This window comes from Gastrolobium bilobum, unplaced genomic scaffold (assembly GCF_033153095.1).
Source record: "Gastrolobium bilobum isolate Gb01-03AN ecotype WA unplaced genomic scaffold, APGP_CSIRO_Gbil_v1 utg3870, whole genome shotgun sequence".
Lineage (NCBI taxonomy): Eukaryota > Viridiplantae > Streptophyta > Magnoliopsida > Fabales > Fabaceae > Gastrolobium > Gastrolobium bilobum.
The window spans coordinates 279,009-301,243 of record NW_026895180.1 but is presented as its reverse complement, the minus strand read 5'-3'; the positions used below and the strand labels follow the sequence as shown (position 1 = coordinate 301,243).

General features: G+C 33.5%; 3 protein-coding genes and 1 pseudogene across 4 annotated transcripts; 2 read left to right on the top strand and 2 right to left on the bottom strand.

Annotated features, from left to right (window-relative positions):
- Positions 1–159: 159 nt before the first annotated feature.
- LOC133297613 (4-coumarate--CoA ligase 2-like) lies at positions 160–2,067 on the bottom strand. The gene is made up of 5 exons (XM_061496784.1): positions 2,061–2,067; positions 1,802–1,931; positions 1,506–1,577; positions 1,294–1,387; positions 160–282 (listed from the first exon to the last, which is right to left on the bottom strand). The coding sequence occupies exons 1-5, from the start codon at positions 2,065–2,067 to the stop codon at positions 160–162; spliced, it is 426 nt and encodes a 141-aa protein (XP_061352768.1).
- A 422-nt stretch (positions 2,068–2,489) lies between these two features.
- Positions 2,490–5,160, top strand: LOC133297606 (cellulose synthase-like protein D3; annotated as a pseudogene).
- A 2,080-nt stretch (positions 5,161–7,240) lies between these two features.
- On the top strand, positions 7,241–12,938 carry LOC133297333 (phosphatidylinositol/phosphatidylcholine transfer protein SFH8-like). Of its 2 annotated transcripts, none has more exons than XM_061496463.1 (14): positions 7,241–7,410; positions 7,683–7,986; positions 8,075–8,174; positions 8,273–8,539; positions 8,627–8,704; positions 8,841–8,942; positions 9,040–9,089; positions 9,256–9,355; positions 9,458–9,556; positions 9,678–9,791; positions 10,062–10,200; positions 11,454–11,854; positions 12,495–12,569; positions 12,663–12,938. In XM_061496463.1, the coding sequence occupies exons 1-14, from the start codon at positions 7,377–7,379 to the stop codon at positions 12,681–12,683; spliced, it is 1,884 nt and encodes a 627-aa protein (XP_061352447.1). In that variant the 5' UTR covers positions 7,241–7,376; the 3' UTR covers positions 12,684–12,938. The 2 variants fall into 2 exon arrangements, with proteins under 2 accessions (XP_061352447.1, XP_061352442.1); XM_061496458.1 differs by having other exon boundaries at positions 12,495–12,573.
- Positions 12,939–13,761: 823 nt separating this feature from the next.
- On the bottom strand, positions 13,762–18,221 carry LOC133297348 (phosphatidylinositol/phosphatidylcholine transfer protein SFH3-like). Its single transcript, XM_061496473.1, has 13 exons — positions 18,176–18,221; positions 17,285–17,537; positions 16,788–16,887; positions 16,417–16,683; positions 16,141–16,218; positions 15,953–16,054; positions 15,811–15,860; positions 15,500–15,599; positions 15,257–15,413; positions 14,739–14,879; positions 14,214–14,557; positions 13,992–14,066; positions 13,762–13,884 (listed from the first exon to the last, which is right to left on the bottom strand). The coding sequence occupies exons 1-13, from the start codon at positions 18,219–18,221 to the stop codon at positions 13,873–13,875; spliced, it is 1,725 nt and encodes a 574-aa protein (XP_061352457.1). The 3' UTR covers positions 13,762–13,872.
- Between the last annotated feature and the right edge of the window lie 4,014 nt (positions 18,222–22,235).

Below are 22,235 nucleotides of genomic sequence, written 5' to 3'. Positions count from 1 at the left end.
TAATTCAAACAACATATTCCATTCATACCATCATGTTTAACAGAGACTAAAAAGGACCCGGTTAAATGAAGTATAATTTTGTTATACTATATTATTCTTTGTTTTTCAATAAATAAAACCGATCCATCATATAACGAACAATTTTTTTTGAGGAACACACTAGGCCATCTGGGTGATGCTTGCCAGCTTTGCTTTGAGGTCTTTTCTTAATATTTTTCCGGATGGAGACTTGGGAATGGCATGAACAAAGTACACTCTGTGTAGTCTTTTGTAATACACTTCCTGTTCACAACAAATACCACAAGCCATTAATTCTCTCAATTACTTGAACTTATTTCCATGAAATTTATTGGCTTAGATATGGTGTACTTAACGTGTGCCATATTAACATGGGAATTTCCTCTCTCTTTTTCTATTTTTTTTTTTTAATATGCAGCATCATATTATAATTTTTTATTATAGCTTGATATCTGACATAATGCAGTTGAGCAGTCTGAAAATGCAAAACGAATATATCATAAAACTTGAAATTGTAAATCGCATTGATTGTATGTGGCTTTTTTTCTGTTTTCTAACATATATGATTGTCATTGTAAAAAAATTGATTATTATTTAATCATATTTTACTATATTATTAAATTTTTTTCAACTTTTTAAGTAATTATTTCCAGAACAATTTTTTTAATGATAATGATAATACAAAAAACTTTGACAGTGAATCAAATTTAAAATCAGATATATACTTAAAGTACTTGTAAAAATAAATAAATAAAATAAAAGTACTCGTGCTTAATTTCACTACTCTTAAATTAATGTATTTCAAATGTATTTAAGGAAAAATATTTGTTTTTTAAAGAATATAACTTTATATTATTTTGGATGAAACGAAGCCGTTTTGGTGCATTATTGTTAATTTTGACATTTTCATGGAGGAGAGAGAATATCAAAAACTACCAATTATGCACCAAAATAATGTCATTTTATCTAAAACAACACAAAGTTATATTCTTCATGGAGGAGAGAATGTTAAAAATTACCAATTATACACCAAAACAACGTCGTTTCATCTAAAATGACACAAATTTATAATATTTAAAAGGATAAATATTTTCCCATTCATTTATATACCGCTTAATTCCTCAATAGAAGTCAATCCATATTTGCATGTATTTGTTCTCAATAAGAGTGGAGTTAAATCTTTTAATATTTTGATTTTAACAAAATTATATGGAAACTTAAAAATGAATACCTTTAGCGAAATTAAATATGATGGTAGTGCATGTATATATATACCTGTTTAGCTATAAACTCCTTTATAGCTTCTTCAGTAAGATCAAAGCTAACCACGAAAGCAACTGGAACTTCACCAGCAGCATCATCCATTTGTCTGTTAACATTTGGTTCCATATTTGATAACACTATTTATTAGTCAATAATTATAAGTATATGATAAAATTAAAACATATATATGGTGCTATCTATATAGTTTTTTCGATGATACTTACGGGATAACAGCTGCATCCACAATAGAAGGGTGGCTCACAAGAAGGCCTTCAAGTTCTGCCGGCGGCACTTGATGATAGAATAATATAAAACAATGGTATGTTATTATTGGAAAATATTTTTCTCATGTCACGTGATAAAGTTTATCTTAGGTTACACATTCATCGAAATCCGAGTCAGCATTTTTTTCTTTTTTCTTTTTTTTAGTTGTGAACCCATCTGATTATATCTCTACATAAGACAATGTTATCTCATGTAACATGAAAAAAACATTGCTTAAGAATTCATATATACCTGGAAGCCTTTAAATTTGATGAGTTCCTTGAGCCTGTCAACAATGAAAATCTCATCATCATCATCATCATCTACGTAACCAATATCTCCCGTATGAAGCCAACCCTCTCCATCAATAGTTGCTGCAGTTAGGGCTATGAAGCACCGACACTTCAAAAATCCTGACGTATCGTGTCCGACACTTTCCGACACTCACCGACACTCCGACACTTCCCGACACTCCAATAGTCGTTGCTAAGACTCAAAAAAATTTCAAAGGTTACGCTGCATTGCATTTTGAGTTCTAATTATTAGATTCATTAGATTACGATTACGATGTTATTGAGTTTAATATAAATATTTGGGATATCTTATGTTACTTTGCAAAATTGATGAATATTATAAGTTTAGTATCATTTTTTTGTTAAAATATTGAATATATTTAATATACACTACATAAATTAAAAATATTATTTATTTTTGTTAAAATATTGAATATTAAATATAATATACACTGCATAAATTAAAAATATTATTTAATATCAAAACTTGTCCTAACGTGTCAAAATCTGACATTTTTTAAAATTAACCTGTCGGAGTGTCGTGTCGTATCATATCACGTGTCCCGTGTCAGTATCGACCCTACATAGATTTCTGATATGGAGATGAATTTTATAATATTGGCTACAATTACTGTATAATGTAATCTAGTCATGAACTTGAAAACTAATGTGTTACACCTATTATCTATGTCATCTGACAATTGCCTTTCTTTCTCTTGCATATGATTTTACAGTCTTATCATTTTAATTCGTATGGTTGTCCTGGTATTGTTCCTGGTATGGAGGGTCAAGCACAAGAACACTGATGCAATCTGGCTATGGGGCATGTCTGTGGTTTGTGAGATATGGTTTGCTTTTTCTTGGCTTCTGGATCAATTGCCCAAGCTATGCCCAATAAACCGTTCCACAGATCTTAATGTTCTGAAGGAAAAATTTGAGACACCAACTCCTAACAATCCTACTGGAAAGTCTGATCTTCCAGGGGTTGATGTCTTTGTCTCCACTGCTGATCCTGAGAAAGAACCCCCTCTTGTCACTGCAAACATGATATAGAGCCTAGGAATCCTGATTCATGTTTCAACTTAAAGAGATATCCTTTTAAAAACAAAGTGAAACCTGATTTTGTCAAGGATCGTAGAAGGTTGAAGCGTGAGTATGATGAGTTCAAGGTGAGGATCAATAGTCTTCCTGACTCTATCTGTCGTCGTTCAGATGTCTTTCATGCAAGAGAGGAAATCAAGGCCATGAAACTTGAGAGACAAAACAGGGAAGATGATGAACATGTAAAAGAACCTGTAAAGATTCAAAAAGCAACTTGGATGGCTGATGGAACTCATTGGCCAGGGACTTGGTTAAACCCTTCACATGGGCACTCTAAGGGTGTCCATGCCCGTATAATTCAGGTACTAATTGTTTATTGTAGATAACTTTGAATTGTAGAGTAGGTCCTAGTGGAGTTAATATCCAATTGTCAAATTTATATTCTTGAAGAGATGAGAATGAATAATTCATACTTGTTGAATGAATGACGCAGGTGATGTTGAAACCTCCAAATGATAAACCTCTTCTTGGAAGTGCTTATGATGATACAAAGCTCATTGACATGACTGATGTTGATATCCGTCTTCCCCTTCTTGTTTATGTTTCTAGAGAGAAACGTCCAGGCTATGATCACAACAAAAAAGCAGGTGCCATGAATGCCTTGGTTCGAGCCTCTGCTATCATGTCCAATGGTCCTTTTATACTCAACCTTGACTGTGATCACTATATCTACAACTCCAAGGCAATGAGGGAAGGTATGTGCTTTATGATGGATCGTGGTGGTGACCGCATTTGCTTTGTCCAGTTCCCACAGAGGTTTGAGGGTATTGATCCCTCAGATATATATGCTAATCATAACACTGTCTTCTTTGATGTCAACATGAGAGCCCTTGATGGACTTCAAGGGCCAGTTTATGTAGGAACTGGTTGTCTTTTCAGAAGGGTAGCCCTTTATGGTTTTGACCCTCCCCGCTCTAAAGAACACCACAATGGTTGCTGTAGTTGCTTCTTTGGGCGTGGCATGAAGAATACTATCAGCCATGAAGAGAACCGGGCATTGAGGATGGGTGACTCTGATGATGATGAAGAAGAAATGGACCTATCAATGTTCCCTAAAAAGTTTGGAAACTCAACTTTCCTCATTGACTCAATCCCAGTGGCAGAGTTCCAAGGAAGGCCACTTGCTGATCACACTTCTGTGAAAAATGGACGTCCACCTAGTGCTCTCACCATACCTAGAGAGATTCTTAATGCATCAACTGTGGCTGAGGCCATCAGTGTGATCTCATGTTGGTATGAGGATAAGACTGAGTGGGGAGGACGTGTTGGATGGATCTATGGTTCAGTTACTGAGGATGTGGTCACTGGTTATAGGATGCACAATAGGGGATGGAGATCAGTGTATTGTGTGACCAAGCGGGATGCATTCCGTGGAACTGCACCAATCAATCTCACTGATAGGCTTCATCAGGTGCTTAGATGGGCTACTGGCTCAGTTGAAATATTCTTCTCAAGAAACAATGTAATTCTAGCTAGCACAAGGATGAAATTTCTTCAAAGAGTGGCATACCTTAATGTTGGAATATATCCATTCACTTCAATATTCCTTATTGTGTACTGTTTCATTCCTGCACTTTCACTCTTCTCTGGCCAGTTCATTGTTCAAACTCTCAATGTCACATTCCTTGCTTATCTCTTGACCATCACTGTGACATTGTGCATGCTTGCTGTTCTTGAAATTAAGTGGTCTGGTATTGAGCTTGAAGAATGGTGGAGAAATGAACAGTTTTGGTTGATTGGAGGGACAAGTGCCCATCTAGCTGCTGTGCTTCAAGGATTGCTCAAAGAGATAGCAGGGATTGAAATATCATTCACCTTGACTTCAAAATATGGTGGTGATGATGTTGATGATGAGTTTACTGATCTCTCTATTGTGAAATGGACATCACTTATGATACCACCAATCACAATTATGATGGTTAACTTGATAGCAATAACAGTTGGGGTTAGCAGGACTATATACAGTGTAATACCACAGTGGAGCCGTTTACTAGGTGGTGTTTTCTTCAATTTTTGGGTCTTGACACATCTATATCCTTTTGCAAAAGGTTTGATGGGAAGAAGAGGGACTACCATTGTTTTTATATGGTCAGGCCTCATAGCAATCACAATGTCACTCCTTTGGGTGGCAATCAATCCCCCTGCTGATACCAACATCGAATATATTAATTCCTGTCTACTTACTTGGATTTTTCCTCAATCATCGTCCAAAAATTTCTAAGCCCAAAACTCATTAACCCATCAACTAAACTTAAGAAAAAACTTAGTCACATCTCATCAACAAAATTTTATTTGTGTAGAGCTTCATATCTCATTGCCCAAAAAAAAATTATAGTATCGTTTACTAATACTTTTGTATTTAAAAAATAAAATAAAAAAGTCAATATATACAAAAGATGTTATTTGCACAATAATCATGAAACAAAATTTAAGATTTTTTTCACCAAATTTTTTTTTTAGGATTTTTAAAAAACCGAAACCGATCCAATCGACAGAAAAAAAATTGGATCGGTTCAGATCGTATTTTAAAAAAAATTCAAATTCAAATCGATTGGATAATTACATGATTAAACCGAAGGGATTGGATCGGATGATTTTTGCTTCTAAAATCGATCCAATCCAAACCGCGAATATCCTTAGGTAGTCCATCTTATTTTCATTAAAAAAGATAAAATTAAGGAAAATAGAACAATTTTTTTTTATTCATTTCTATTTTTCCTATTCGCGTACCAAATGTTATCTTTAAAATTTTTCCACTATTCTTATTTTAAATTTTTTTTTATTCATAATTTTAAATGAACAGATATGACAATATATACATGTTGCTTAAGAAAGGTAACGTAATGTATTAAATATTGATTGATTCTGTTCTGAACCTAATTTGTGATCTCACTCTCAGTAATGTGAGTTGTATTTTATTATACAAGAATTGATAAAACGACGCGTTTAAATAGATGAAAGTTACCACCAATAAAGCAATTAAAAAAAAAATATATATATATATATATATATATATATTTTTTTTTTTTTTTTGGTAAGCAAAATATTTTACTCGATTGTCATGGCACGTATGCGAATGAAACACCATTAACTTAAGTTAATAATTGCGCAACAAACAAACGAAGGAAATAGGAACATAGTTTTTTTTTTTAATTGAAAATTCAGAAATTTAATTGTTAAAAAATAAATAAAAACAAATTAATTAATATAAAGAAACTAAAAGTGTTATTAAGTCTTTAAAAAAAAAACAAAATAAATACAAATAACATATTTTCTGTAACTGAATAAATTTCGTAAAGACCAAAAAGCTTGAATAAAACTTGATGTAGCAATAAATAATGGGGTTGTTTTTTTCTAAAGTTACTTTAGATAACTTTATCTAATGTTCATCGAAACGACGTCGTTTTGAGATGGAAATCATGATGTTTTTGTAATTTTAATTTATTTCAGGGTTATAATAGTCTTTATCATTCTAATTTTTCAATTTTTCAACCTCAAAACGACGTCGTTTCGATGAATATTAGACAAAATTATCTAAAGTAATATCAGAAACTTTTTCCCCATAAATAATATATTAAGAAGAGTGTTTTCGTTTTTTTTTACAGTTACTGCAGATAAATTATCTACCGTAAGTCCAATACGATGTTATTTTAGGCGGAAAGCATAGCATTTTTATAATTTTAATTTATTTCAGGATTATAATAATCTTTATATTTATAACTTTTTAAGATTTTAATACTCAAATGATGTCATTTTTAAAATAAATACAGATAAGTTTATCTGCATTAAATATTTTTCCCCTAGAAAATTAATGACTATCACGACAAATGCAACACTCCTTCGTCAATAATTTTGTTACATAATGGTCAAGACGACAAGAAGAATAGGGTAGGGGAATAGTGACTTGTCACTACGCAGGCCATATAGCTGACCTAATCATTGGGACGCTTTTCCCTTATTCTTTTTCCTTTTTTTTTTTTTTTTTTAGTTTAACTCTTTTTGAAAAGAAAAAAAAAAAAAAAAACTATCTACATGCTTGGCTTCATTTCGTTTTCTTTCTGTTTTCTCCACCGCCACGTGTCAGTTATTCTATCTCTTTCTTTCTAGCTGTCTCTGACTTAGACCGGCGATTATTATGCCAAATTATATTTAATCAGAATTAATTTCATCAATTATTAGATTAATTGATTATGATATGATTTAATCAGAATTAATAGCAGACAGAGAGAGAGAGAGAGAGCAGTGTTGGATTGTAGTATAAATATCGATGGACATTCTTCTCGTGATTCGCGAACATTCTCTTCTTAAATCAGCTCCGACGGCTACACAAACGAGTCTCTTCTCTTCTCTTCTCTTCTCCGCTGAATTCTTAGGGTTTTTCTGAGTGGTGAATGTGGCTTCGCTGCGACATTAATCATCGTTGCATGTTATAGCACAATGTCCGGTCCACTTGATCGTTTTGCAAGACCCTGTCAGTTTCTTTTCTCTTTCTTTTTATGTGTTTTGTTCGTTTTTGTGCATTTTATTGTTTCGTTCATCTCAGCCTAAGATGAATGGTTTTGTTTGTTCAAGAATTTTTATACCTTTTATGCTGCAAAATTGTTTCTTCATCTTGTTTTAACTAGTTTTTTAGAAGTTGGATCAAATTGTTAGGGAAACCAGGCAGGTTCAAGGACCTTGAAACATTTCTCTATTTTTTGTTTTGGTGGTTTATTTTTTGTAAAAATGTTTTGATTTTGCCAGGTTTTGAGGGGTTCTCCGGTAGTGATGAGAAAAAAGAAAGGAGATCTGATTTTGAGAACTCTGAGGATGAAAGGATGTCAAGAATCGGATCTCTCAAGAAGAAAGCACTCAATGCTTCTTCCAAATTCAAGCATTCTCTAAAGAAAAATCGAGGCAGGAGAAAAAGTGATGGGCGTTTTAGCTCAGTTTCCATTGAGGATTTTCGGGAGCTTGAGGAGCTGCAAGCTGTTGATGCTTTTAGGCAATCGTTGATTATGGATGAATTGCTTCCAGAAAAACTTGATTATTTCCATGTGATGTTAAGGTGATCTATTTGGTGTTAATTTACTTTGATGATCTTGGCTCAACAGATGGTCTGATACCTGTATTTTCATAATTTGTACGTTTTACAGATTTCTCAAAGCAAGAAAGTTTGATATTGAAAAAGCAAAGCATATGTGGGCCCATATGCTACAATGGAGGAAGGAATATGATGTTGACACTATTATGGAGGTAAAGGCCGATAGAATTTGGAAAAGATTTAAATTTATGTGACAAGATTAACGTATTTACTGATTGATTTCCTTACCATTGTATCCTTTGCGCTTCAGGATTTTGAGTTCAAAGAGTTAGATGAAGTCGTGAGGTACTATCCTCATGGTCATCATGGTGTCGATAAGGAGGGAAGACCTGTGTACATTGAAAGACTTGGAAAAGTGGATCCAAACAAACTTATGCAAGTTACAACTATGGATAGATATGTAAAGTACCATGTACAGGAGTTTGAGAAAGCTTTCGCAATTAAGTTTCCTGCTTGCACAATTGCTGCCAAAAGGCACATAGATTCAAGCACCACAATCTTAGATGTTCAAGGCGTGGTATGTTGCTATTAATTATTCCTCGTTGCATTGCCAGTGAATTTCTACAACGTACAATAAAATTAATGTTGTAGTGTCAACTTTTAGGGCCTTAAGAACTTTACCAAGTCTGCCCGGGAACTTGTCATGCGGTTACAAAAGGTTGATGGTGACAATTACCCTGAGGTGTGCAATCTCAGTTCCTCTGTGATTTTGTTATGTTCCTTATTTTGATTTCATCAGTTATCGATAATTTTATAGATGAACATGTACTACGGTCTGAGTGATTAATGATTTATTTGTTCATTTATCAATGATACAGACTCTTTGTCAAATGTTTATCATAAATGCTGGCCCTGGGTTTAGGTTACTGTGGAACACTGTCAAATCTTTCCTTGATCCAAAAACAACTTCAAAGATTCATGTACGTAAATATGCTATATTTTAGCTGTCTAAGGTTCTTTTCATGATGGTTTAAGGCTGCTGACAGTGCTTGATGCTTCTTTGGAAACATTACTTAGGTTCTTGGAAATAAGTATCAAAGCAAATTGCTTGAAGTAATCGATGCCAGGTACTTAATGGACCTATTTTTTACATTTTTTTTCTGTATCTTTGAATTTTTGTAATTTTGTTTTTTTTTTCAACTGACCAATGTATTTTAATATATTAGCATCGCAACTACTTTGTAATTTGTATCATCCTTCAAAATGCCTAATATTTTTGTGAACTTAATGAAGTGAGTTGCCAGAATTTCTGGGAGGTAACTGCACCTGTGCAGATCAGGGAGGGTGTCTCAGATCCGATAAAGGGCCCTGGAAAAATCCTGAAATATTGAAGGTTGTATGCTCGCCTGACTTGCCCTTTGATAGGTTCAACAAGTGTTCTACTATATTTATCTTGTTATATGCTTACTGTTGATTGCATGTGGACATTTTGCAGATGATTCTCAGCGGTAAAACCCGGGGGACAAGGCAGGTAGTAAAAGTTCTAAACAGTGAAGGGAAGGTTATTGCCTACGTCAAACCACGATATCCAATGGTAATTTGTTTTATAAATTATTATTGCTTGAACTGAAAGGAGGCCGATTTTGTTCCTTTATACCTCTTCAGTGTCCTTTTCATTATATAACTTTATTGATTATGTCACTTCTTTCTTGCAGGTAAAAGGCAGTGATACGTCCACAGCTGAATCGGGGTCTGAAGCTGAAGATATAGCTTCTCCAAAAGCGGTGAAAAGTTACTCACACCTTATGTTGACCCCTGTTCATGAGGAAGTAAGTGTTGATCTTGTGATCTGTTAACTCTAATTGTTTTCATTGAACAGCAGTTCTTTTGTGCACCTCTCCTCCCCTTTCTAAATTTAATGGCAGCAAAATCTTCTTTCGTCATTCTTACACCTATTATTCAGTGAGTTTAGTGTGTATTTATTTAAATGTACAGTAAGTATTCACAATGTCTGAAGATATCATGAGGATTATCAAAATGTAATGCTTGTCAAGGAGCCTGTCGCTAACTCAAGTTATTATCATTGTGTTCTTTGTCAGTCTAAGGTAGTTGGAAAGTCAATCTATGCTGGTAGGGGTAACTTATCTGGTTATGACGAATATGTTCCAATGGTGGACAAAGCTGTTGATGCTACCTGGAAGAATCAAGCACCACTCCAGAGGTCTCATTCTTCAAAAGGTTAACAACTGTAGCTTAACATTTATAGTCGATATAAATTTTATATGAATCTTCTCATGGTGATTATTGACCAAAAGTCAATAAGACTCTTCAAAAAGTAATCCTGTACATCAAAATTGTGAGTGCTTTGTGTTCTAAATCTCCATAAAAACCCATTTCATTTTCAGCATAGTCACACTAATTGTCCCCTAACCTTTGTAAGAAATTTGATGGCTGGGAATGTATTGATGTCACGAGCTTCAGTCTATAATGTGTCATAAATAAAAGATAATGTTCAATTAAATCATGAATTATGAACTAATCAATGTTGGATTGAAATGAACTGATATTTTGGTAGGCTTTATTGAAGAGATGAACTTGTTTTCTTTTAGTGCTCATCCTCTTGTTGTCAGTATGCTGTGCACCATTCACCTATTGCCTTAAATTGCACAATCCACTCCTTTGCTTTTAAAACCTAATATTTTCAGTTTTTCAAATTTGAAAATTTTCTCCAATTTTAAAAACAAGTTAGAGTATTTCAACCTGTGAAAATGGTGTAACTACATCTGTTGCACTGAATAATTTCTTGTTTCGAGACGCAGAATATCAGGTCCTGCACTTAAAGAATTTTAGAGTCTTTTTGGCACAACTTTTTTTTAAGGTAAAAGCTACTTTTATGCTAAAATTAAAAAAAACTTAAAAAATAAAGCTGAAAGCTGTTTGATAATTGCATAAAGTTATTTTTAAGGTTTTGAAGAGAGAGAGATGAAATAATTTGTTATTAGGGTAAATGATAAAATTTATAAATACAGGTTTAGAATAAGGGTAAAATTGAAAAATAAATATGAGAATTCCAAAAAACTGACATACGTCTTAAAAAAAGCTCCTCTTGTGAGCTTTTAGCTTTTTATCTTTTTCTTCTTTAATAAATTTTTTTTTTTTTTTATGATAAGAGCTTTTGTAATATTATGTTTTGGCTAAATTTTTGTTTATACAGATAAGAAAAGCTAAAAATAAGAGTTTCCAAACAGGCACTAAGCTCTTGGAAGAGTTGATCCTTGGGCACTTGACATGGTATTTGTTCTTTGTCAGTGCTTTATGAGCAAAAGGCTTTTGTTTGAGGGGTTTGTTTGGGATGTAAGTAAATCCAGAAGTCCCGAGCTTGCACCTAAAAGCTTAAGCATTTGGGAGAGCTGGTGGTTTGCTGGGTTTCTTAATTTGAATTATGTGATGTAATTTGTTATGGGAATATTAAATTTAATTTTCCATTACAGGAACACCCCTTCCTGACCCTCCAAAAACTTCTGAAGGGATTCGAGCTCGGATTTGGGTATTCCTTACTGTCTTCTGTTTGACCCTATTTACTCTCTTCCGATCAGTCACATGCCGTGTGACCAAGAAACTTCCTGCAGTATCATCTGATGATTATCAGAGTACTTTAGAGCCAACTGTTAATGCAACAAACAAGGAAGATGATCTTCCTCCTTCACTGACTCAAGCTAATACAGAGGCAATTCTCCTTTCCTCCATGACGAAAAGGTTAGGTGAGCTTGAAGAGAAGGTTGACACGCTCCAATCTAAGCCATCTGAGATGCCTTATGAGAAAGCGGAATTGCTAAATGCTGCTGTCTGCCGGGTGGATGCTTTGGAAGCAGAGTTAATTGCAACTAAAAAGGTAGGATGCTATAATTTTGTTTTCCTTTACTTTTTAAGAAACTGCAGTCGTGATGATGCACTTTATATGTGCATATCTATTACACTGAGGTATATTTATTTCTTCTTTTTCTTATTTGTTTATCATCTTTATTTAAAACTAAAAATATGCCTTGTTTTCATTAGCTGACGGCTATGTGAATGTACAAACACGCACATGCGATGTTTTTCTTCATTTCTGATTATCTTACATTTAGTGTTAAAAAAATCTTTCAATCTGCATGGAACTGAGGCACAATATTTGTTAAATGTTTTTCTACTAATGCTAATTATGTTACAGAAGTTTTAATTGTTTTAGATTATCATTTCTTTATAGTTTCACTTCATGGTGAATTATCCAAATTGCGCATTGCAGTTGTGCTTTTGTGCTTTTGTTCTCTTTATGCATGCATATCTTTTACCCCATATTTATTTTTGGGTGTATTTCCTAAATGTCATTTTATGGCTGTGGAGATCTGATGAATGCATAGTTTTTCATTTTTTCATGGTGAATTATCCAAATTGCGCATTGCAGTTGTGCTTTTGTGCTTTTGTTCTCTTTATGCATGCATATCTTTTCCCCCATATTTATTTTTGTGCTTTTGTTCTGGATTGTGCAATAGGCTCTCTATGAAGCTTTGATGAGGCAAGAAGAGTTGCTTGCTTACATTGACAGACAAGAAGAAGCTAAGTTACGGGTAAGTTATCACATGTATCTTTTGAACACAAAACCTGACATTTTTCAGATTTCTGATATTTCTATTTCTTTCATTTTGCTGCTTGTTACTCAGAAGAAGAAGTTTTGCTGGTGAGTTTTGTTGCTGTTAGAAAGAGAGACGCTAGATGTGGGTGTTTTTAAAATCATGATGTTTCTAAGGAGTGTTGACCTTGTCATGATGTAAACTCTGAACACTGATTTAGTTTACATAGTAAACTCCATGAAGAATTGTTTCAAACTTGTGTAATAGCTAGAATGGGTTTTTTGCTGGCTTAAACACAAGCTTTGCTGTTTTTTCTAGCTCTATTGTTTTTATTTCTGGCTACCTTTGTTTAATGTTGAATTTGGTGTGATTATCTTGGTTGGTTGGAAAAGCGTTTGTTCTTTTGATCTCTCATAACATGCATTGAATATTAATCTATTTGGGGGTTGGCTTAAAAGATGTTTTTGGCTGGTAATTATTCCAAAAAAAAAAACTATTAATTCTGCAATAAAATCAAGGGGAAACAAAGGTCAATAGAAATAATCTTCAACTAGAATTTTCTTGGCAAATGTGTTTCGGAAACTAGGCCAGTCATTTCAAGGTAAGCCTTAGTAAATCTTTAAGACTCCCAAGCAATGCGAATGTAATTTCTCCAAATTAAAACTCAATGATTGTAAGGGGCTTGTGCATATATGGTCCAAACGACTGAATGAGTAGATTCAATAACCCAAAATAAAGAAAAGTTGTAGACGGTTGAGATGAAGTTTCATTTTTGTCAGAGGGACTAATTTAGGATAAGAGGATTAAGCTGATGGCATTAGGTTAAATTATTAAGGAAAAGTCTTTTTTTTTCCTTTCTTAGAAAATTGACAAAAATCGACAACCTTGTCTTTCCACAAGATGTAATTACTACAAAAGAGAGGGAAAATATAGCATGTGTATGCACGAGATACTTTCAAAAAATCTTTTTGCATGTTACGCATTATGAAGAATAATTTTGTGAGGGGGAAAAGGATTTTACGAAACTCTTGTTACTTCCGATTGCTTAAAGACAGTTTGTTAAGCAAACTATCTGTTTTTGGTTGTTAAACCAAACCGGCCTAGTTTTATTCAACATATACACAATTGTCAAGGAATGGAACACTTTATTATACATATGATTTCAGTCGAATAATGGACAAATTACACAGGGCTGAATGCATAGCATTCAATGGGGCTGATGATAGATAAACGCCACCAAGTTTGCACCTCTTACTAATGTTAAAAATTCAAGTTCAGACAGCAATACGTCCCTATCACCTTACCAGCGGAACTGCAATCACAAACCCAAATAACTTGTGTAAGGGAAAGCACTCTGCAGAAGTATCTATAGAAATGCATGGCAAGTAATGAATCAGTGTTAAAAGTTCAATGACCTACCAGCTTCTTCTTCTTTTTCTTTTTGTCCATATAGGCTTGGAGCTCCTCTTGTCGAGCAAGGGCTTCATCAAGTGCCTAAAGCCGAAAAGGAAGCCAAAAAAAAAAAAAAAATACAAATATGTCAGTAGTTAGCACACGTATCTATCTACTATAAGATGCTTTTATCATATGTTAATGTTGTTTCGAAATGATGATGACATAACATAAGAAAACCAGTAATACCTTTTTGGCGGTACCCAATTCTTGTTCCAGCATACTAACTCTGTTTAGAGCATTATTGAGCAATTCCTCCTTTTCGGGTGGCATGGAAGGTCTCACACTGAGGACATTCACCTTCTCTTCTAGTTCAGCCATGCGCTTCATCAGGGCCATGTGATCATCAATGGAAATGGCAGGTGCTTTCATCATATTCCCATCATAATATACTGAGCTACCATACAGGGCAACTTCAGTGATTTTCCTTGGCATGTTCCTTGTCAAGCGTACCAATGTTATTATTCCCATAACAAAGGCCATCATTCCACCAACAAATTGATTTCTAGACCCATCAGAAGACTTGCTACAATCTGCAGCTTAAGGAAAATATACTTAATATTTTAAGGTCTCAGCCACATTATCATGTATATATTGGTTGTTAACGTGTAAATAATGCTGATTAATGGATTATATTGGTGAAACTGGAGTGAGCAGTATTTTATATAATTTTGACCAGTAAGTACAATCATACAACAATACCAAATAATTTACCTTTAGAAAGTGCAAATTGATCATTTTGTACTGCTTTCTTCCATGTATTATTCACTGGCTTGTCAATCACTGGGACAAAGGCGTCATACTGATATACATTACATTGTTTTGTGAACTGCAAACCCAAATAACAGGTTAATTCTGCAGCCAGAAACGAGTGAAATTCATATGAAATTAATAATTTGTTTTAAATTTTATCAAGTAATGAAGCTTAGTCTGGTTTTGCTGGGTATCAACAAAAATGTGTTTGTTCCCCACCTTATAAATGATTACTAAACATAGCCTTGAGTTTATAGACTCAGTCAACAACCATTACTAGATAAATCAACTGTTCATGCAAGAAGTAATACACAAAGGATGGGAGAAACAATTGATGGAAGCCTGATAAACTTACTTCTGGAACATTACAGGGTTCGGGATACTCCACTTTTGGCAGCAAAGTTTGCACATCGCATTCCTTAATATTATAGGAAAATAAAGAATGTCAAGTTATCAAATTTTCTGGCAAATAAAAATACCGGGAAGAAAGTTTCTGAACAAAACTTTGCAGTTGAAATTGTAAAGAAGTAGGTAACTAACTACCTGTTGATATGCTGCTTCATCTTCAATGATTGTTTTTTCTTCAATTCCGGATAAGGTTTTCCTGCTGCATTTTGCCTCGCCATTTTGAACCATCTAATTCATTCAAAGAAAACACTTTATAGTTTCCTTTCTAATTATATAACTAAAAAGAAATTGATCTTTCTGCATTGAATAACTACCTTCAAGATATCTGGGTCATTCCATGGTCCCTTATCAGAAAGCATACAGCCACCTTTGTCTGCACAAGTACAAGTACCGCCCAAGAACTCTGGAAGTTCACTGGTAAATAATACATACAAACAAGGTGTTATTGTATAGTATTAAGTAGTACTATTATTCACTTATTCAATGACATACTGACATATTGCAAGAACATAATCAATTTGGTTATAAAGGGTTAACATTACTCAATCTAAACTATGTCTCAACATGCCCTAAATTTCAATTGAGATGAAATTTAGATAAAATACTTCAGGAGAAGAAAAATAACCTGGCTTCAATGATTTCAAGCAACTTGCTCTGGTATTTGTTACCTAGGACCTGGTAAATAAATATAATTAATCCGTTCAGTGCTCCTACTTAATTGAAATCAACATTGCTTCAAAGCAATAAGTATATAAAAAAATGCATACGTGGATTTTTGAGGTGGTCTTGGGGTCAAGGAACGACTTAACAGTGTTCCACAACAGTCTAAATCCAGAACCAGCATTGATGATGAACATACGGTTCAGGCTCTATATGAAAAGAAAAAGTTCAATTAGGGTAAATTCAGAAGATGGAATTTGAACTAGGGAGACAACTAATGTAACTAAACTAGTACCTCAGGATAGTTGTCACCATCAATCTTCTGAAGCCTCTGGAGGAGATCCCTTGCAGCTTTGTTCATGCTTTTGAAACCCTGAGCAACCATGCTAGTCAGAAGTTGTATGAAACATCTTTTACATATATAACAACTGATATGATATTCACAAGTATAATTGGAAATGTTATGGTAACTATAATTTAATTAATGTGTTATAATAGTTCTTTTCTCTTGCTGGTTTTATTTGGGTTTGAAGAACTAAATGGTTGTAGTGTTGTATAATCTCACACATACCACTCCTTGCACATCCAAGATAGTTGTGCTTTGATCAATGTGCTTCTTTGCAGCAATTGAACATGCAGGCAATTTAACATTGAATGTCCTCTCAAACTCTCTTACGTGGTACTTAAGGTAACGATCCATAGTTGTTACTTGCATCAGCTTGTTAGAGTCAACCTGACCCAACTTTTCTATGTAAACAGGTCGTCCTTCCTTATCAACTCCATGATGCCCTTGCGGGTAGTATTTTAGAACTTCATCTATCTCCTTGAATTCAAAATCCTTAAACAAAAACATAAGAAATTTTCGGTTAGCCACATAAACAAAATGTTTTATAAAAAAACATAATTATGAACAGAGTTTTTTTCTTTATAGACAAGAATTACCTCCATGATGGTGTCCGCACCAAACTCCCTCCTCCACTGAAGCGTATCAGCCCACATTTGTTTTGTTTTCTCAATGTCATACTTCCTTGCTCTTAAGAATCTGGGTCATCATATAGTAAATCGATAGCTTAGTCAAAACTTTGCAATTAAGGCACTAAATGATTCTACTCATGCTACAAGTCTACAACAATATATTAGTAAATAAATAATTGAATAAGCTAGTAAAAAACCAATTCAACTCAAAAACTTAAAGTCACAATCCCCTTCGCACAAGAGTCTATTAGGCTTGAAGGATGGATAATACACATACCCTGCCTATCTATGATAAGAAACTTTGTAAATATTTAATTATTGTTAATAAAATGAGGAGCGGATGACAAAAAAACTCTGATATCATGTAAAAAATTAATTCAACCTAAAAGTTTAAACTATTACATAAAAACTACACTAATAATTTTATATTATATTTCTTTAACAAAACTATGTCCAAGGGCTACCTTAGCATCATATGATGATCATCATGTTTTGAGGGTAATAGCTCTTCCAAGATAAGTGTTTGACGAAAAGCATCAACAGCCTGTAACTCCTCTGCATCAAGTTCATCCTCAATAGCAACAGACATAACCCTGCTGTGCTTACGCCCCTTCTTTGTCAAGGAATGCCTGAACTTTGAAGATGCACTGATTGCTACCTTCTTTAAAGACCCAATCCTTTTCTTCTTTTCATCCTCCGAATATTCAATATCAAGACCTGTTTTTGCAGAAAGAAGAAATTTACTCACAGAAGTTTTAACAAGAAGACAAGATAGAAACACAACCTAGACATATCTTGTTTAACAAATATGAAGTACATTTTTGTCAAATGCATGGTACAACATTAATTTGGATTCATATACAAGTGCTTTCTCTTTGTTATTAACCTCATAATTACCCTAATGAATCATCTTTGGTGCAACACACTGGTACAACTTTATTGGCTGTAAGAATTTTATATCCTCATATTTTTACATATCCATAGTAATTGCTAACCACAAAACATTTATGCATCGGTCATATATTTAGATTAGAGATATTTTAAAGGAAACCATATTTCTACCATTGATCTTCGCCTGGCTAAACGGCATGAATAAGATCTAATAAGATATTTAAGAACATTCTAAATGCTTGTGATCTGTTATGATAATCTGTTTTCAGTTTCCTTTAATTTTCAATTTTCTTACCGTCATGTATTAAAAAGTATGCAAAACTGTTATGGCATGCCATTTCATATTCCAACACAAACATGAACATACAGAATATAGATAAAGATTTCAAAGTACGTGCATGAAATTATATAAGTAAATGAGCAAAAGGGATGATGAAATTGCGATGAAGTATAGACTTAATCACCTTTAACAGGTCGATCGGTACAAGGTGTGGACATAGTGTCACACATGATTAATTATTGAATCTCGTAAGCTTACTCCAATGAGCACAAATATCCGTAAGGCAGAAGAGAATCAACAACTCACATATAACAAAAGCCCACAATTGAACCCTCACTTGCGCCTAAACCTTTTATCAATGATCATGAACAAAAAGTTAGAAGCTGAAAAAACCCAATTATTTTAGCGATAAAACAAGGGTTTTTTTTTTCTTTCTAAAGTTACTTTAGATAACTTCATTTAATGTTCATTAAAACGACGTCGTTTTGGGACGGAAATCATGGTGTTTTTGTAATTTTAATTTATTTCAGAGTTATAATCATTCTAATTTTTTAATTTTTTCAACCCAAAACGACGTCGTATTAATGAATATTAGACAAAATTGTCTAAAGTAACATAGAAACTTTTTTCCCATAAAACAAAGGGATCTATTAAAATCTCATGTTGTATGAGATAATTATCTCATGCAACAGAGACAAAATAGTGGGGTCCACCACTTTTTCAAAAAAAGAAAAAGAAATAGTAGATCCCACTATTTTGTATATGTTGCATGAGATAATTATCGTAAGATAATTATTTCCCTAAAACAAATCAATTGTTAATATTGTAGCATTTACAATAGTAACCATCGTCAATGCTACAATCATAACACATTAATGTCACAATAGTAACATCGATCAACCTTCTTCATATTCAGCATGCATGGAAACAAAAAAGCCAGAAAATAAAGATAGATATTGTTATACTGATATATACTTTAAAAGATAAAAAGTAGTTCAAGCAGCTAGAAATCGAGGAAATGGAATCTATGGTGGCTCAAAAGGTTCATGAATAAACATCACAGATGAGATAATTCAGGAGAAGTAGAAGAAAGAAAAATAAAATGAAGATAGATATTTTGGAGAAGATACCTTGCAACAGGAATGTAGGCATAAGAAAAGCAAAAGAAACGCAAATTTATGATCCGAATATAACTCAAAAAGTGAGGTTATGATATAAAGGCCAACACGGGAAGCCAGGTTGGTGCAACTCATTTTTAGAGTTTGCCGTTTTTTGTTTGTTTACTTTCATTGACGGGGTCTTCATAAAATGGTTCTTTTTCTGCTTCTGTTTCTACTAGAAGGAAACAGATTCAGATAGTGTTGGCGAAATGCAAGCCACTCCATTCTTTCACATTCCCTCTCTCCACTACCCAACTTAATTAACCAATTCATCCCTAGTTTCTATCTTGTTTACTTCTATGTTATTTTAGGTTGTCTTTAACGGATATATATAGTTGGTCTAATAGATTTTATTTATAGTATTGATAATTTTTAACTAAATTTTTTTGTATTAGTTATTCAAATTAGGTTTAATTTAAGGGGGTTATTAAAAAAAATTTGTAGGAGAAAAGCAAACTTTCCTGCCGACACATATTTTTGTGGGACTCACAATTTCTTAAAAAAAATAGTTTAGTTAAAGGGTTTTCATTTTATTCTTTAACATAACACAACAAACTTTCCTACTCTCATAATATTTTGTGGGGCCCACACTTTTTAAAACAAAAAAATAAATAAAAAATTAAGGCACGCAAAACGAATCTCTATAACATTACACAATCACTTTTCCTACAACATAACTCTTATAAAACCCTTAGTTAAAAATATTCAAGACAGGCTCGAGAATCAAAGAGTGTGAAGGAGATGGTTTCCTTGTTATGTAATATGAGTTACATTACCCTTATTTTAAATCGAAGTCTAGTTAAACATAAATAATATATATATATATATATACATATTAATATATATATATATATATATATATGAGTTTGATGTTTGTCATTTTAAATTATATAAGTTATGTCATTTTAGGAGATAGATAGACACAAGGAATGAAAATTATAATGACCCTAACTGGTAAATCTTAGTTAGAGATTTAATTTAAGGATTTAAATGCCATAATTAGATTCAGTGAGCGATTTCGAGTATTTTGACTGTAATCATGACTATGTTATGAACAGTGCGTTCTGCCGGAGAATTTACAGTTTTGTGAATTAACCGGTAGAGCTTAAAATGAGCAAAATAATTTTAGGAACATAATTTGAAAATTCTGATGACAAATATGAGTTCAGAACGAAAAATTGTATAGTCTGGCACTTTCCGTGAAAATCTCGTGAATAGTGTTTCTACTGGGTATTTTGTACTGTTGTTTAAGCAACCGGTAGAGTCCAGAAATAAATAATTGATGAAATAAGAATAAGAAAGTCCAATATATGCCAAGCAAGTCAATATAGGCCCAAGAAAATGATAAGTTTATAAGTTTTAAGTTTCGTAAGTAAAGGAAGTACAATTAGTGATGCACAGTGCATTTCGTCAAAAACGGTGCAAAAACCATACTGTGAATTATGAATATTGTTCCTTAGGAAATAAAAAATTAATGTAAATGATTTTAGGAAATAAAAAATATGTTTGTAGCTTTGAGTTAGTTCCGGGTCAATTTAAGTTAAAATACGCGATAAAAAAACATCCGATGAAAATGGCCACATGTGCCTATATAGCCTTGTCACTTAAATGAAACACTATTCATTTCAGATTTTCTTCTTCTCTCTCTTGCATGGCCGAGCTGCACATGGAGGGGAAGGGGCTAGGGTTTCAAATTTTCCTTCTTTGATTTCTTCATCATCCATCCACCAAATCCAATGACCCACCACATGAAATTGATTGGAAACCACTCAATGAATCCATTCCACCTATCCATTTGAGCTATAGTTGAGTGTGTGAAGAGTTATTCCTCCTCTCATTTTCGAGTTACTATTCATTGGAGGAGAAAAAGTGAGTTTTTGGATGAAGCTTGGCTTGGAGATTGCTCTCTAGGCTTTGTACAAGTGTTTAGAGGTAAGAAACCTCTATTTCCATGATATTATTTTGATGATTTAAGTTATGAAATTGATGAGCATATTTTGTTGGGAAATAATTGATGTTAGAATGTGAAATTTATGATGGATTATTGTTGTTTAGGAAGTTATAGTGTTGAGTAAGCATCCACATGTGATATAAAAATTTAAAAGTCCTATTGCATATTCCTCCTAGGTTTCGGCCATCATGGAGTGAGTAGGAGTTATTGTGGAAAAAATTATATTATGTATTGTGAAGGTATAGTGTGTTGGAAATGAGTGAAAATGGATGAGTTAGTAAGAATGCCTAAGTAAAAAGGACTTGGTGTCTAAACTCAAAATAGGAATTTAGTGGAAGCATTCCTAGGTGTTTGCAAGTTGTAATGAAGTAACGAAAATGCATTGTAAAAGAGAAGGATCTTTGGAAATTCCCCTTGTAGGATTCGACCTATAGGGTATTTAGGGACATATTTTGTACATTTTATTGTAAATAAAATGTGTTGTAACAAATTGTATAAAGGTGATGAGTTTTGAAGAAAAATAGCATGATTTATGTTGAAAATTCCTAAGGGAATGGTTGATTAAATTAAAGAACACCAACGGTTATAAAGAGGTCTAGACTTGTGTATTGGCATAGGATTGGCAAAAATGCAAAGAAAGGAAAATAAGCGATAAAATGTATGCTTATGAAATAATTATGGTATTGCATCATTTTATTGATGCATTGTAAATTATTCTCTAGGTGTGCCTAGGGATTGAGAAGGATCGGAAATCTCTTGAAGCGATAAAAGTAACTTGTTCCACAAGTAAGCGTATTGGTAAAGCTTCAAGAGGTAAGCTCTATGTTTAAGGAGTCTTTTCCTGCTTGAGTGCTCCACCATGGTTAGTGAACTATGGTTGGACTGTATGACTGTGATTTAGATGCTTTGTATAGATGCATTCATATAGAGTTATTTGATAACATGATATGTTTTGCTCTGATGTGACTTCTGTAATTTGATTTCTGTAACAATCTCTGGCCATTGATTGTATAGTACCCGGACGTCCGCTTTGGGGTCCTCCCTCGGGACTGATGGTGTACTCCTCTGATATGTCTGGTTCCGCTTTGGGGTCCTCCCTCGGGAACACGTGCGTTGATTTCCGCTTGGGGTCC

Excerpts from the sequence above, each read along its gene's own strand:
- LOC133297613 (XM_061496784.1), bottom strand. Across the intron at positions 1,388-1,505 it reads GTGGATGCAGCTGTTATCCC|ACAAATGGATGATGCTGCTG; the intron begins GTAAGTATCATC and ends AAATGTTAACAG. Across the intron at positions 283-1,293 it reads AGGAGTTTATAGCTAAACAG|GAAGTGTATTACAAAAGACT; the intron begins GTATATATATAC and ends TGTTGTGAACAG.
- LOC133297333 (XM_061496458.1), top strand. The coding sequence starts at position 7,377 with ATGTCCGGTCCACTTGATCGTTTTGCAAGACCCT. Across the intron at positions 8,705-8,840 it reads ATGGTGACAATTACCCTGAG|ACTCTTTGTCAAATGTTTAT; the intron begins GTGTGCAATCTC and ends TCAATGATACAG. Across the intron at positions 9,792-10,061 it reads TGACCCCTGTTCATGAGGAA|TCTAAGGTAGTTGGAAAGTC; the intron begins GTAAGTGTTGAT and ends GTTCTTTGTCAG.
- LOC133297348 (XM_061496473.1), bottom strand. The coding sequence starts at position 18,221 with ATGTGTGACACTATGTCCACACCTTGTACCGATCGACCTGTTAAAG. Across the intron at positions 16,219-16,416 it reads TCTTGGATGTGCAAGGAGTG|GGTTTCAAAAGCATGAACAA; the intron begins GTATGTGTGAGA and ends ATGGTTGCTCAG. Across the intron at positions 14,067-14,213 it reads AATTGGGTACCGCCAAAAAG|GCACTTGATGAAGCCCTTGC; the intron begins GTATTACTGGTT and ends TTTCGGCTTTAG.